Raw genomic sequence first — 13,755 nt, 5'->3', positions numbered from 1 at the left:
ATATGGATGGATAAACAGATATATTCGATTACGGTTAATTTGGGTTCGGTTTATTCGGTTTACGGTTATTTCGGATTCGAGTATTTCGGATTTGAAATATTTACATCTAATCAGATATGTTATTTTAATCGGTTCGGTTCAATTCGGATATATATCGATCAGGTTCGGTTCGATTATTTCGGATATGGGTATTTTGCCCACGGGTGAGAAGAACAATGGGCTTCAGAGTTGATTCATATCGAGCCCAGTCAAAAATCAGTAAAATAATTATTTTCATCTAAAAAAATGTGTGAAATAATTTGTACATATTTATATATTTTCAGCGATATATATTTACAAACAATAAAAGCGTTAAAAAAAGGATCAATGGATTCTTGATAGAGAGACATAAAGCAGAAAGATTCCCCTCAAGATTCTTTAATCGGTGGATCTCCTACTCGTGTTTTCTTCATTTGTTGTGTTATCTTTTTTCACGTAATGAAAGTAATCTTTTATACGTTACGTATTTGAATTAGTCTGACACACTAATATTCGTATGCATATGTGTATGTATAGATACGGTTTCAATGTGATGATGTAATATTTATCAATGATGTTATTAGGATGAATATATTATAATGATATAAATTATATTCCGGATATAAATGTTACTAATATATAATCAAATCTTGTCTAGAATCAAATTAGATAATATTATCTAAATCCAAATTAATTAAAATAAATAAATATAAATGGATTTCGGATAAAATCCAAGTCCAACAAAAATCGATTGAAAAAAGAAATTTAATCAATTTTAAAAGTTTATACAAAATATATCAAAAGGCAGTGGGAAAAAAATGATTGGACAAACATTATTCTTCAGCCGAAAGAGAAATGTTTCTTTAGTGATGTCATCACTCTTATATATATATATATATATATATATATATTTGCTAAAATAAAACGTCTTCACTATTCATTTCTTAGTGACACTCACTTTTCCATCGAATCTTCTATTTTTATTTATATTTTTTTGTTAATATAACGATCTAATTCTCAATACCCGAATGCGATTCCTCGTGAAACACACCGAACAATATTTTTTTAAAAAATATATATGAAAGGTTAGTCAATAAAAATAATAATATATAATTGTGGTTGAGGATATTATAATATTATATTATAGAATATGTTATAGAACTTGACCCGAACCATTTCCGAAGAAGCAAATATTATCTGCTTTTAAGACGTACCATCTTGGATCATCAAATCATTAAGTGGCCATTAGAACTCTAAGAAGCCAATATCTATCATCTCTGCAACTTATATAACATATAGTATGATATAACAACATATAACATATAGTAAATAAAGAAAATAAAATTAAAAGGCTAGCCGATATTGTCATATATTTAAGATTTAGTTTAGTTTTTATATTTTAATTCTAAGCTTTAAACTATACCTATCTTTGATAATATTCTGTGACATAATAAAGTATATGTTATTGGATATAGAAGAATTGCTTACATGTAGACTTCAATTATGATAACTTATAAAGAGATTTGTGCTTGATGGTGCATGACTATACAACCATTCACTGTCCTCAACGTTGCATTATCAACTCATACATACATACATACATACATACATACGTACATACATACATACATACGTACATACATACATACATACATACATACATACATACATACATACATACATACATACATACATACATACATACATACATACATACATACATACATACATACATACATACATACATACATACATACATACATACATACACACGTACATACACACACACACACATACATTCCGAAGCGCGCGGGCTTATATACGAGTTGTATACGAAAAAATCATCATTTACAGATAAGTTAACGGATGTTTGTTTGGTTATAAGGATAGACATATTCGTTTTATATTTCAATTAAGAAATCGAGCGTGCGTGTAGAGTATATATTGGAGATCAAATTTAGATTTTGTAACAAAACAAATCGTGAATATATATATATATATATATATATATATAATTTAAAAATTGTAGAAAACAAAAGGAAATATATCAAAAAATGATCATATATATGTGTATATATAATTGAGTATCGCAATATAGGAAGAATAAATTCGAGCATTCGATCCAGAGGATATATATAGAACTAAGGATTTGTTGATACGGAATGTCTTAATGCACGCAAGATTCGTTTTTTTTTTGGGGGTTGCGGAATCGGAAGAATATTCCTTCGTATGATTAACTACTTCATAAACTTTTAATTATGTGTACGATTTGTAATTAGTACTATTTTTGCTGGGTAATTAAACTCATAATTAATTATTGTTTAAAGGATTCCTTTTCCCTTTTGTTCCATGTTACAAATATGTAATATCTACTAGGAGTGATCGAAATATTCGTTTAGTAATGATTTATATATAAGGTCATTGCAGCCTTTTGATTAAATCCAATATTGTTGGATATTTTTAATTTTTTTCCAATATATATGAATAATACAATTCGATATCCGAATTAAATTTCAAAAAGCCTATCACAAATATTCTAAAATGATTTTTAATGTAATATTAAACAGTATAGTAGTTATTGACAATCATAAACTCCCATTTTTTCAAAACCGAATTTTATTTTTAATAAAAAAACCGGAACAGAATATAAAATATGAATCGATTGATACATATTTTTATAAAACCGAAATAAGCGAACCGAACTGTTACCGAACCAAATACTGTTGGGGTGATACTTTCGAATTAAACCAAAAGAATATGAAATATTTCGTGACATACGTTTCCACTGTCTAATGGACAATGGAATGATGTGTAGGTTCTGTCTAGTGCAGTTCGCATCTAAGTATAACTCTTCTCTATAAAATTACATATTAATATCTATAAAACGTATATATATATATATATATATAAGAGAGTGTATAAAAACTAAGCGTATACGTATGTGTATGTCACATTCTCCGCGTACGAACGTACAAGTATTCTTTTGTAAGGTATAAGTATTCTTGGAAGGTTTTTGGCGGCACAAAATAAATTTATGAAAATATTATACCAATATGTATGGAATTATGATTTTTTTTAATATGTAGGTGCATATTTTTTTTACATAAACACATCAACTATTTTAATTTACACATAAATGCATTAATTTTTAAAATATTACAACGTTTTCATTGAAATATTAACGGTGTTAAAATATATCAAATTAAAACCTTTAAAAATGTTACTGATTTTCTTAACAAGGTTTAATATTCTTATTATTTTAATTTACTATAAGTATTCGATAATATCTTGAAACTTGTTTATTTATATATGTAATTTTAAATAGATAATATATTTAGTTGGGAGAAAAATAATTTATATATTTATCCAAGAGTCACAGACTTCATCTATTAATGTAATACTTAGTAGTCAATGTGAATACTGTGAATATATATATATATATATATATATATATATATATATATATATATTTTCATTTGACAAGGAAGAACATGGCAGCACTTTCCAGAAAAAGATTACTCGATTGGATCTGACACTATAAATAAAGTTCATAATGGGTATATAATTGCAAGAGAAACTAAACTAGCCTTTGTCTATCAAGGTACATTTTCTTGGTGGACCCACACAATATATTTGAAATAATGTATGGTCAAATTGTCACATTTCCTTGTCCCACTTGAATTAGAATACGTCGCTACTTGATTGAGTGCGAAGTATTTGACTCGATTGAATTTATGACATATGGTCATAAGATAATATTCTATTAACATTTATATTTCGGGAAATTATTTCCAAAATCCACAATTTTTTTAAAAAAGAGAGAGAATACATTTCAAAATCATCCAATTCTTTTTCTCGTAATTAGTAATTACCATTCCATTCCGTAGAATATCTACATTACCCTTTTTTTTAGTGATCTGATTTTATTTTCATTAACCCATAAATCCGCATTTATCATTCGAATATTCTGCAAGAATGAATTATGCAGTAATTATTATATCATATTGGTTCCATTATTACAAGAATTAACAATATCAAATTTTATTTATTTATATTCTATAATATATAAATACTAAATTCAAGATCGATGATAGGAAACTACTCTCTCTTTCATAGCTCAAGGAATCTAGCCTCCACAAAACACGTACATATATACGCACACACTCTCTATGTGTGTGTATATATAGATATACTCGCATCCGTAGAGACACCCACCTCGTTTTCCGGATCAAAGCCCAGAAAAAAGAAAAAACAAAAGAGAAAGCGAGAGGAGGAAGACGAAGAAGAAGCCATGAATGCATTAGCAGCAACTAACAGAAACTTCAAACTGGCGTCAAGGCTTCTGGGTTTGGATTCAAAGCTCGAGAGAAGTCTCCTTATTCCCTTCAGAGAAATCAAGGTTTCCAATTTTTCCTTCTGCCCTGCAAATTTGTCCGATCGCCACAAAAATCTTAGTTCGTCACTCAATCTCCCGATCCCTTAGGGCAGTCGAGTTTCTTCCGGTTCAGTTGCCACCGCCGCCGCCGCCGCCGGCTTTAAGATTTTTGTATTCCGAAATTGCCCCTGGTGTGTCGGAATGGTTAACCGAACCGGACCGGTTTGGTTTTGGATTTGTACTGGTAAAAGGCCTAATGGGATACAGTAAAACACGAAATCGTGCTGTCATTTGGCCTAATGTGTCTTTCTTTCCAGTTTATATGTTGGTTTCTGGATAAAGATTTGTGAAGTATTGAACTCATTGAATAATATATATATATTTTTTTAATTTTTATTTAATTTTGAAGGTGGAATGTACCATACCGAAGGATGATGGGACATTGGCATCATTTGTTGGGTTTAGAGTTCAGCACGACAATGCAAGAGGTCCAATGAAAGGTGGCATCAGATATCATCCTGAGGTCTGCTTTTATATGTTCTTTTCCTCCAAATTAATACTATATATACTCAGAAAGTGGAATCTGAAATGGGTTTTTTGGGTTTGGTATAAACGAAGGTGGATCCAGATGAAGTGAATGCATTGGCTCAGCTCATGACATGGAAGACAGCGGTGGCCAAGATTCCGTACGGTGGAGCCAAGGGAGGGATCGGCTGTGACCCGAGTGAGCTCAGCATCTCGGAGCTCGAGAGGTTGACTCGTGTTTTCACTCAGAAAATCCATGATCTCATCGGCATTCACACCGATGTCCCTGCTCCCGACATGGGCACTGGACCTCAGGTTTGACAGTAGTTCCCATGGCTTTTCTTGATTCTTCTTTGGCTTCCCCTTGCCTTTCTCGGGTTCTTGTTCTTGTGTGAATCTGGTTTTGGAATGATGAAAATTGCAGACTATGGCTTTGGTTTTTTTCGAGTATTCCAAGTTCCACGGGCATTCTCCCGCCGTTGTGACTGGGAAACCAATCGTAAGTGAAGGATTCGGATCTCTGAGTTTGCCAACCTCATCGGTCATGCGACATCGGTTTAGACTTCTTCTGAAACTATATCTGATTGATCTTGATGTTTGAGCAGGATCTTGGTGGATCTCTAGGAAGAGATGCTGCTACTGGAAGAGGAGTGCTCTTTGCCACTGAAGCTCTGCTCAACGAGCACGGGAAGACCATAGCTGGGCAGAGATTTGTGATCCAGGTAAATGCTTAATCAGATAAAAACCGACCCTTTCTTCGATACGGTTTCTTGCGATGAAAGCAACTCGACAGCACTGTAATATCTTTGAATAACGTCTTCAGGGTTTCGGAAACGTGGGTTCCTGGGCGGCGAAGCTTATCAGTGAACAGGGTGGAAAGATTGTTGCAGTAAGCGACATTACAGGCGCAATCAAGAACAAGAATGGAATCGATATCCCGAGCCTGCTGAAGCATACTACAGAAAACAAAGGTGTGAAGGGCTTTGATGGAGCAGATCCAATCGATCCAAAATCGATTTTGGTTGAAGATTGTGATATCCTCATCCCTGCAGCACTAGGCGGTGTCATCAGCAGGTTTAGTTTCTTGCAACACCGGTACTTTTCTATTCATTTGTTGTTGGGTGCTGAAAAAACTTTCTTCTGAAACTTGAGTTTTTTTTGGTGCAAGGGAAAACGCAAATGATATCAAAGCCAAGTTCATAATCGAAGCTGCCAACCATCCAACTGATCCTGAGGCAGATGAGGTTAGATTATAGTTCTCCTTTGTCTCTTTCTTCCTACTCCTTAAACTTCTATTCCATGTCTTGCCCTCCAAAAGGATGATCCTTTTTTCGGTTATAGTTCTTCTTCCTCTCCTTCTTCCTATTTCTTAAACTTCTGTGCAAAAGGGTGATCCTTTTTTCAATCTTTTTACGCAGATATTGACGAAGAAAGGTGTTGTGATTCTCCCAGATATATACGCGAACTCAGGAGGAGTAACCGTTAGTTATTTCGAGTGGGTTCAGGTATGACCCTTAACTGAGCATGTCAGGACAAAACCTAAACTAAAGCTGATAACTAGACAGACGGGTCAAGGTCACCAACATCTGGTTTTCGTTTCTGTTGTCTGAATGGTTGGATCAAATTTTGCAGAACATACAAGGGTTCATGTGGGATGAGGAAAAGGTGAACGAGGAGCTGAGGACTTACATGACTCGTGGGTTCAAGGACTTGAAAGGGATGTGCAAAACCCACAGCTGCGATCTTCGTATGGGAGCCTTCACCCTTGGTGTTAACCGCGTGGCTCGGGCCACCCTTCTCAGAGGGTGGGGAGCTTGAGAATTGTGTTACCCCAGAAAATAAGACTTGTCATTTATGTTTTTTTTGTCTCTCAAGATTTCTTGGTTTGGTCATCCTCCTACCTACATCAGAGGAAACTAAGAAGAACTAAAGATTATGCTTCTTTATTGTCAGTTTCTCTACTTCTCACAAGTTTCCAATAAATTTCAATAAAGGCAGGTGCTTTTGTGAGTTCTACAGCAAGAAATTGCAGAATGAACCCATTCCTTTTGTGTCATATAAAAAAAGCTGGTAATTGATGCACTTTTACTCCATTGATGAATTAAAGCTTGATATGGTCAACATCATGGTTCTGAAACATAGTCATGATCCAAGGAGATAAAAAACGCTACAAGTGAGGTCAGATAACACTAATTTTATCCCCTCCCTCGGCCTCTGAAGCCACCACCACGACCACCGCCGCGTGGGGGACCACCTCTGCCACCCCTTGGACCACCTCTCCCTCTGAATGACCCTCCACCACGACCACCACCTCTTCCACCGCCTCTTCCTCCTCCACGACCACCGCCTCTTCCAGCCATTTGAGCCCCCCTGCAAGAAAATGATGTTCCATTATGAATTTTTACCAGCATAAACATCTCGTCTATTGCAAGAAGTAGGCTCACGAAAAGCAAACCGATAATTGGTAAATGACAGCATAAATGCATGTAACATTATGCAGAATATCAACCGGAATTTCATGAAAGACGTCCAGAAGAATAAGAAGTAGTTTAATCAATGGTTATTGGTTAAGGAGTGTGACTCACTTAGGTTGCGGAAGGAACCTTGCCAGAGGCAAGAGCTTAGCTGGGTCGATGTAGAACTTATCCCCGGGGGAATAGGACGTAGCTACTATACCTTCCATCACTTTGACAGAAAATAACTGCAAAAGAACAAATTAAGCCCCAATCACATAAATGTGAAGTAGCTCTAGAATTTTGAGAGGATACAAGAAGGAAAGAGTTCAGGAGAAATAACTTACAGATTCATTGATTGGACCGAAAATCTCATCTACTTTCCCTATCTGAGTCTTGTTCTGCAGGTAGATCGGGGCATTGAAATATGGGATTTTCTCATTCGTGAGCTTGGTCACAGCATCACCCTCGCATGCGTGGAGAAATGTTGAAACCTCTATAAACCAAGAAAGAAGCCTCATTACAATGGAGTCAAGAAGATTTGTTCACAAGGGCATTGCTACTATGTCGGATTACATCCTACCTTACAGGTTCTCTCAAATATACTCATCTTCCATTAAACCTCTTTTACTTTGTAACACCACCAAGACAACAGCTCATCAATAGATTACTCCTTAGCATTTTTTTACAATAAAACTGATTTGTTCAGATACTACAACAACTGTAAAAACTGTCATTATTGCCCCCTTCATTTATCAAGAACAAAGCAACAAAGACAAAAATACACTTTCTAATGTAATGATCGTCTAATCTCCAAGAAATCCAGCCAAGATCAAAACTTTCTAGGTTTGTTCTTTTATTCACTCTGCACACAAACAGGAGGTACCAAAAGGAGAAACTGCAGCCGCATCCGCAGGAAATGGCCCATCAAATGAGAAATGCATAAAAAGAGTCCAACTTTTTCTCGTCTGGTTTACTATTTTCTAAGCTAAGAGTTGCAGGAATCAGTTCATCAATGTCAAAGCTCCGAGGAAACACAAAAACTCGAAACCTTTTCCATGTAAATTCTTCCACTTTCTTCGAAACCAAACAGCAACGAACAAACCAAAAAGTACACTAAACTAAACAAAACAAAAGAGACTCAAAGAAATAGAAACCCACCGATGACTTCGCTAGGTGGCCCTTCATCGAAACGAGCGCCGCCACCGAAGCGTCCACCTCTTCCACCGCCGAAGCGCCCGCCTCTTCCGCCGCCATCTCTTCCTCCTCTTCCGCCCCTAAATCCTCCTCCGCCGCCTCTCGGTGGTCGCATTTTCGATCCTTTGACGGAGACGCAAATACAGGTGATACTCTCCGCCTCTCTCGCTCAGAGGGTTTTAGGGTTTTGGAAGGCGAAGGAAGCAAATAATATTGTTAGACCGGACACGGTTCAATTAACCGGGAATTTTGCAGGACATTAAACCAAACCCGAGAGTCCTTAATTTAAATTTTAAAAAAAAATTCGGGTTTTGAGTTTTATATTCTTTCTCCAAAAAAAATTACATAGACGAAAAAAAAGTATAACTTCCCAGAATTTGCAATATTGGCACTTCACCTTTTCCATGATCTTATTTTTCTCCCTAATAATATTTTGATTATCATGATGGTCCTTTTTTCAGAGCTAAAACGACGACGTTTGGACCAGTCGAATTGAAAAATAAATATTTGAAATCCGGAAGGGTTTTCAGGGGCATTCCGGCCACTTCAGAGTTTTCTCTTACAAACAAAAGGTACAGAAAGCTCCTCGCTTGGAGTTCTAGGGTTTTTTTTGCTCCCTTGCCTGAAGAGAAGACTCAGATCGTCGCCGGAGAAAATGGGTTTCTCTATGCAGCCGTACGGTATCCAATCCATGCTCAAAGAAGGTTACAGACATCTTTCCGGCCTCGACGAGGCGGTTATAAAAAACATCGACGCCTGCAAGGAGCTCTCCACCATTACCCGCACCTCTATCGGTCCCAATGGTACGCCCTCGGACAGTGTTTCAATCTTCTCTGGGATTTTGTTTTCCATTTCTTTTTGGTTCGGCGACGTTTTGCTTGTGTTCTGCTTTGAAACGAAATGGCTTCAGTAGCTGATCTGATGCCTTGTCTCGAATGTGGATCTTTTTTTTTTGCCTCTTGAGCTCTTTTTGAGTGATTAGCGGTTCGATATGGGATCTCACATTGTTCATTTCTGTTAAATGGTATTCCTTTTTTTTTTTGTTCTCGTTTTGGAACTTCGATTCGAATCTGAGCTGGGTTTCGTTTTGCACTTATGTATTGGTCATGAAAGTTTCCTGCTTTCATGTTATCTGATGTTTAGGAATGATTAAGATGATTATCGTTCATTCCGACGAAGTAATTGTTCTTAATTTTCTGGATTTGTAATAAATGTGCTGAAAGTTTGGCATCTCGCACCAAAAACTTTCCAGCCTATGCCTATCTCATATCTTTCCATCTTGGTTGTTCTATCAGTTTAATCTCGTCGCCAGGATGGTCTTATCTAGTCTTTTCTCGTAAAATTTGTTGGATATGACATTCACGCTTTTTATAGTTTAGTGCTGTGTAAGCGCTTGTACTTTGATTTTGTTGTTCCAAAATGCTAGCAGGCCTATGTTGTATATTTTATGGAGGTTTTGGTTTGAGTGAGGATCCAGATTGAACTCCGATCTGTATGGCATATATTTTGAGCACTGTGGACTGCACAGTTTAGGATAAATCCCTTGATATCATTTTTTACTCAATCTAATCTCTTGGTTTTCTGATATTTAGGTATGAATAAAATGGTTATCAATCACTTAGACAAGCTATTTGTCACAAATGATGCTGCGACTATTGTGAATGAATTGGAGGTTCAGCACCCGGCTGCAAAAATTCTTGTGTTGGCTGCCAAGGCTCAACAGGAAGAAATTGGAGACGGAGCCAATTTGACTATTTCGTTTGCTGGGGAGCTCCTTCAAAATGCTGGGGAGCTTATCAGGATGGGACTGCATCCAAGTGAGATTATTAGTGGATACACAAAAGGAATCAATAAGGTTGGTGTATATACTTCACCATGTGGCTTTCCTCTCATTGTGCTATACAGTCCATCAACATTTGTTCCAGTCTTTTTCTTCTCTAAATATTGGTTGTATGCAGGCTGTTGAGTTTTTGGAACAACTGGTCGAACCGGGTTCTGAAAATATGGATGTGCGTGACAAGGTTCAAGTTATTTCTCGGATGAGAGCAGCTGTTGCAAGCAAGCAATTTGGGCAAGAGGATATCTTGTGTTCTTTAGTTGCTGATGTAAGTATGTTTATCTGCTCCTTTCTCATTGGTTATTGGTTTATTGTCGAGGCTGTTATTTCTGCAGGGTTTTGTCTGAGTGATTTTTTGGTTGATTTGTTTATCTAACTCTTAGGCATGCATTCAAGTGTGTCCCAAGAATCCAGCTAACTTCAATGTGGACAATGTCCGTGTTGCGAAGCTTGTGGGAGGAGGACTGCACAATTCCGCTATAGTTCGTGGTATGGTCTTGAAAACTGATGCTGTTGGGAGCATAAAGCTAATGGAGAAGGCAAAGGTGAGAACTGATATTCTATTCTGTTCTCTGTTGTGTCGGTTCTTTCCTCTGATTTAATCTTTTATCTTGCCTCTCGTATGTATTGCTCTGTTGCTCCTTTTTTTTTCTTTTCTGGTTCTGATTTATGAATGTTCTGATTTCAGGTTGCTGTGTTTGCTGGTGGTGTTGATACTACTGCAACTGAGACAAAGGGAACTGTCCTGATTCACAGCGCAGAGCAAGTTGGTTTTTCTTTTCTGTCTATTGCATTCGGGCGATTCTCCATTGTTTTCTTTCAAAAGTTTCAATGTGACTGGGTAAAACAGGATGAGGGTTCCTTGTCAACAATGTCTTTGAGATAGGTTTTGATGTCTTCTTTCTTGCATTTTGTATTTCATTCTTTTGTATCTATATTATAAATTTGGTTTGTGATAGTGTATGTGAAACATGTCTTATCATGGTCATGTCCATATCTTCTTTCGGAACTCGGTTTTCACTTTATCATACCTGAGCACTAGCCATGGTTTTTGCTTGTCTGCATATTTTAATTAACTCTCTTGTTTGGTTTTGTAGCTAGAAAACTATGCGAAAACAGAGGAAGCTAAAGTTGAAGAATTAATCAAGGCTGTCGCTGAATCAGGGGCCAAAGTCATTGTTAGTGGAGGACCGGTTGGAGAAATGGCATTACATTTCTGTGAGCGCTACAAGTATGAGGATAGCCTGTTATACGACAATTTCTTTAATTTTCATTTCGTCGCACACTCTCTACGAGTTCTGATACTTTATCTTACTGTCATCTCCATTACACACAATCTTTTATTTTCAGGTTGATGGTCTTGAAAATCAGCTCAAAGTTTGAATTGCGACGTTTCTGCCGGACAACAGGGGCTGTCGCCCATGTAAGTGTTTGTGGACCATCTTTCATTGTATATATTTGCATGTAAGCTGGTTAGTAACTTTTTTATTTCCTTATCTAACAGTTGAAGCTTAGCCGACCGAGCCCAGATGACCTGGGATATGTTGATTCTGTATCAGTTGAGGAAATTGGCGGTGTAACAGTGAGTATTCCTCAAGTCGATTGTTTGTTATGTTAAAGCTGTTTTATCTTTTTCCACTTAGTGTTTCTTTCTCCCTTTGCAATAATTTCATAGGTCACCATTGCAAGAAATGAGGAGGGTGGTAACTCCATCTCTACAGTGGTTCTGCGAGGAAGTACAGACAGCATATTGGACGACCTTGAAAGAGCAGTGGACGATGGAGTTAATACATACAAGGTAATATCTTCATGATTTTGATTTCTTCTGTCCTGTCAGTTAAGTTTTTCCTCTGTTCTTACCAACACCTTATGCTGATCTTCACGATGTTTTTATGCTTTTCTGCTCAGGCTATGTGCAGAGACAGCCGCACAGTTCCTGGAGCTGCAGCTACTGAAATTGAGTTGGCTCAAAGATTGAAGGAATATGCTAATGCAGAGACAGGGTATCTGCTTTATACTTTGTTTTCTTGAATTTTCTTACAGTCCCATCTGGTTTACGTTTCCGAGTTGCAACTTCAGGAAATATGTTACTTTGAATGCAAAACTGCCTATGATTCTGCTAAGTTTGGGTTTCAGATTAAATCTCTCATTTGATGTTTAGGTTGGACAAATATGCCGTCTCCAAATTCGCTGAGAGCTTTGAGTTTGTGCCAAAAACCCTTGCGGATAATGCTGGCCTCAATGCAATGGAGATAATATCCTCACTCTACACTGGACACGGATCTGGAAACACGAAATTGGGCATTGATTTGGAGGAAGGTGTTTGTAAAGACGCTTCAGAGATGAATGTATGGGATCTGTACGTTACGAAGTAAGTTTCTTCAAAACCCTCGTTCCGCTGTTGGATCTCTAGCCACATACTGTCACAATGATCGTTTGAACAGATGTTTTTACCCATTCATGGACAAGAGAGTTTAATTGTGTTATGAAATTCTCATGCAGGGTTTTTGCACTCAAGTATGCTGCGGATGCTGCCTGCACTGTGCTACGAGTTGACCAGGTATATATACATTGCTTTCTCCTGTTGTGATGTTATTGTGCATGAATCATTTCAAATATAGGTAAAACTCATTCCATCATTAGTCAATCACATCCATTTCAAATATGAAGCCAAACTTCAAATGTAAGAACAAGCATGTGTGTGTGTGTGTGTGTGAGAGAGAGAGAGAGAGAGAGAGAGAGAGAGAACATTGATCAAAGAGCATTATTTCTGTTTGTGATCTAACTGTTCTGTCTGAAATGGCAGATTATAATGGCCAAACCAGCAGGTGGGCCAAGGAGAGATGCAGCAGCTGCTGCAGGCCAGGACGAGAGAGAGAGAGAGAGAGAGAACATTGATCAAAGAGCATTATTTCTGTTTGTGATCTAACTGTTCTGTCTGAAATGGCAGATTATAATGGCCAAACCAGCAGGTGGGCCAAGGAGAGATGCAGCAGCTGCTGCAGCCATGGACGAAGACTAAGTTTGTATACACCCTCTCTTAGTGAAAGCTTGTCCATTATTACCAAATTAGTCTGTACCGAGAAAATTTTGGTATTTCTGTGGGTGAATTCTGTGCTTCCTGTACACGCAGACCCTTTCTATGTCGCTTTGTTTGGTTTTCTTGCTCTCAGCACTGAGTTCCCTTTTGGTTAATGGAAACATTGCCTTGAACTCTCTTCAATCATCAAAGATCTGAGCTTTTGCGATTCTGTGTTTCTTCTCTCTCAGTTCAGGTAAACTAGAGATACTGAAAAGCTCTCACTGAGTTGGTTCCGGTTTAGGAACTGAATGGGTCGGACCAAGCTTCT

General features: G+C 37.1%; 3 protein-coding genes across 3 annotated transcripts; 2 read left to right on the top strand and 1 right to left on the bottom strand.

Moving 5' to 3' along the window:
* Window positions 1–4,153: 4,153 nt before the first annotated feature.
* Window positions 4,154–6,932, top strand: LOC104802868 (glutamate dehydrogenase 1). Its single transcript, XM_010526677.2, has 9 exons — window positions 4,154–4,417; window positions 4,803–4,916; window positions 5,012–5,233; window positions 5,343–5,417; window positions 5,524–5,640; window positions 5,742–5,992; window positions 6,087–6,162; window positions 6,337–6,423; window positions 6,551–6,932. Exons 1-9 carry the CDS (start codon window positions 4,310–4,312, stop codon window positions 6,734–6,736), a joined length of 1,236 nt encoding a protein of 411 aa, XP_010524979.1. The 5' UTR covers window positions 4,154–4,309; the 3' UTR covers window positions 6,737–6,932.
* A 60-nt stretch (window positions 6,933–6,992) lies between these two features.
* On the bottom strand, window positions 6,993–8,755 carry LOC104802867 (putative H/ACA ribonucleoprotein complex subunit 1-like protein 1). Its single transcript, XM_010526676.1, has 4 exons — window positions 8,533–8,755; window positions 7,719–7,867; window positions 7,504–7,619; window positions 6,993–7,288 (listed from the first exon to the last, which is right to left on the bottom strand). Exons 1-4 carry the CDS (start codon window positions 8,681–8,683, stop codon window positions 7,114–7,116), a joined length of 591 nt encoding a protein of 196 aa, XP_010524978.1. The 5' UTR covers window positions 8,684–8,755; the 3' UTR covers window positions 6,993–7,113.
* A 348-nt stretch (window positions 8,756–9,103) lies between these two features.
* On the top strand, window positions 9,104–13,656 carry LOC104802866 (T-complex protein 1 subunit theta-like). Its single transcript, XM_010526674.1, has 13 exons — window positions 9,104–9,371; window positions 10,161–10,423; window positions 10,527–10,673; window positions 10,789–10,950; window positions 11,094–11,171; window positions 11,503–11,636; window positions 11,756–11,828; window positions 11,910–11,987; window positions 12,081–12,203; window positions 12,314–12,408; window positions 12,567–12,776; window positions 12,908–12,965; window positions 13,356–13,656. The coding sequence occupies exons 1-13, from the start codon at window positions 9,224–9,226 to the stop codon at window positions 13,425–13,427; spliced, it is 1,641 nt and encodes a 546-aa protein (XP_010524976.1). The 5' UTR covers window positions 9,104–9,223; the 3' UTR covers window positions 13,428–13,656.
* The last annotated feature ends 99 nt before the right edge of the window (window positions 13,657–13,755 follow it).

Source organism: Tarenaya hassleriana, unplaced genomic scaffold, assembly GCF_000463585.1.
Source record: "Tarenaya hassleriana unplaced genomic scaffold, ASM46358v1 Cleome8, whole genome shotgun sequence".
In the NCBI taxonomy this organism is placed as follows: domain Eukaryota; kingdom Viridiplantae; phylum Streptophyta; class Magnoliopsida; order Brassicales; family Cleomaceae; genus Tarenaya; species Tarenaya hassleriana.
This window is presented reverse-complemented; position numbering and strand designations above follow the sequence as displayed.

Bases quoted from the DNA above. Each gene is read 5' to 3' on its own strand.
- LOC104802866 (XM_010526674.1), top strand. From the start codon at position 9,224: ATGGGTTTCTCTATGCAGCCGTACGGTATCCAATCCATGCTCAAAGAA. The intron at 10,674-10,788 runs GTAAGTATGTTT...TCTAACTCTTAG, and splicing joins TGTGTTCTTTAGTTGCTGAT to GCATGCATTCAAGTGTGTCC. The intron at 12,966-13,355 runs GTATATATACAT...CTGAAATGGCAG, and splicing joins CTGTGCTACGAGTTGACCAG to ATTATAATGGCCAAACCAGC.
- LOC104802868 (XM_010526677.2), top strand. From the start codon at position 4,310: ATGAATGCATTAGCAGCAACTAACAGAAACTTCAAACTGGCGTCAAGG. The intron at 5,641-5,741 runs GTAAATGCTTAA...TAACGTCTTCAG, and splicing joins GGCAGAGATTTGTGATCCAG to GGTTTCGGAAACGTGGGTTC. The intron at 5,993-6,086 runs GTTTAGTTTCTT...TTTTGGTGCAAG, and splicing joins CTAGGCGGTGTCATCAGCAG to GGAAAACGCAAATGATATCA.
- LOC104802867 (XM_010526676.1), bottom strand. From the start codon at position 8,683: ATGCGACCACCGAGAGGCGGCGGAGGAGGATTTAGGGGCGGAAGAGGA. The intron at 7,620-7,718 runs GTAAGTTATTTC...GTTCTTTTGCAG, and splicing joins TCGGTCCAATCAATGAATCT to TTATTTTCTGTCAAAGTGAT. The intron at 7,289-7,503 runs GTGAGTCACACT...ATTTTCTTGCAG, and splicing joins AGGTTCCTTCCGCAACCTAA to GGGGGCTCAAATGGCTGGAA.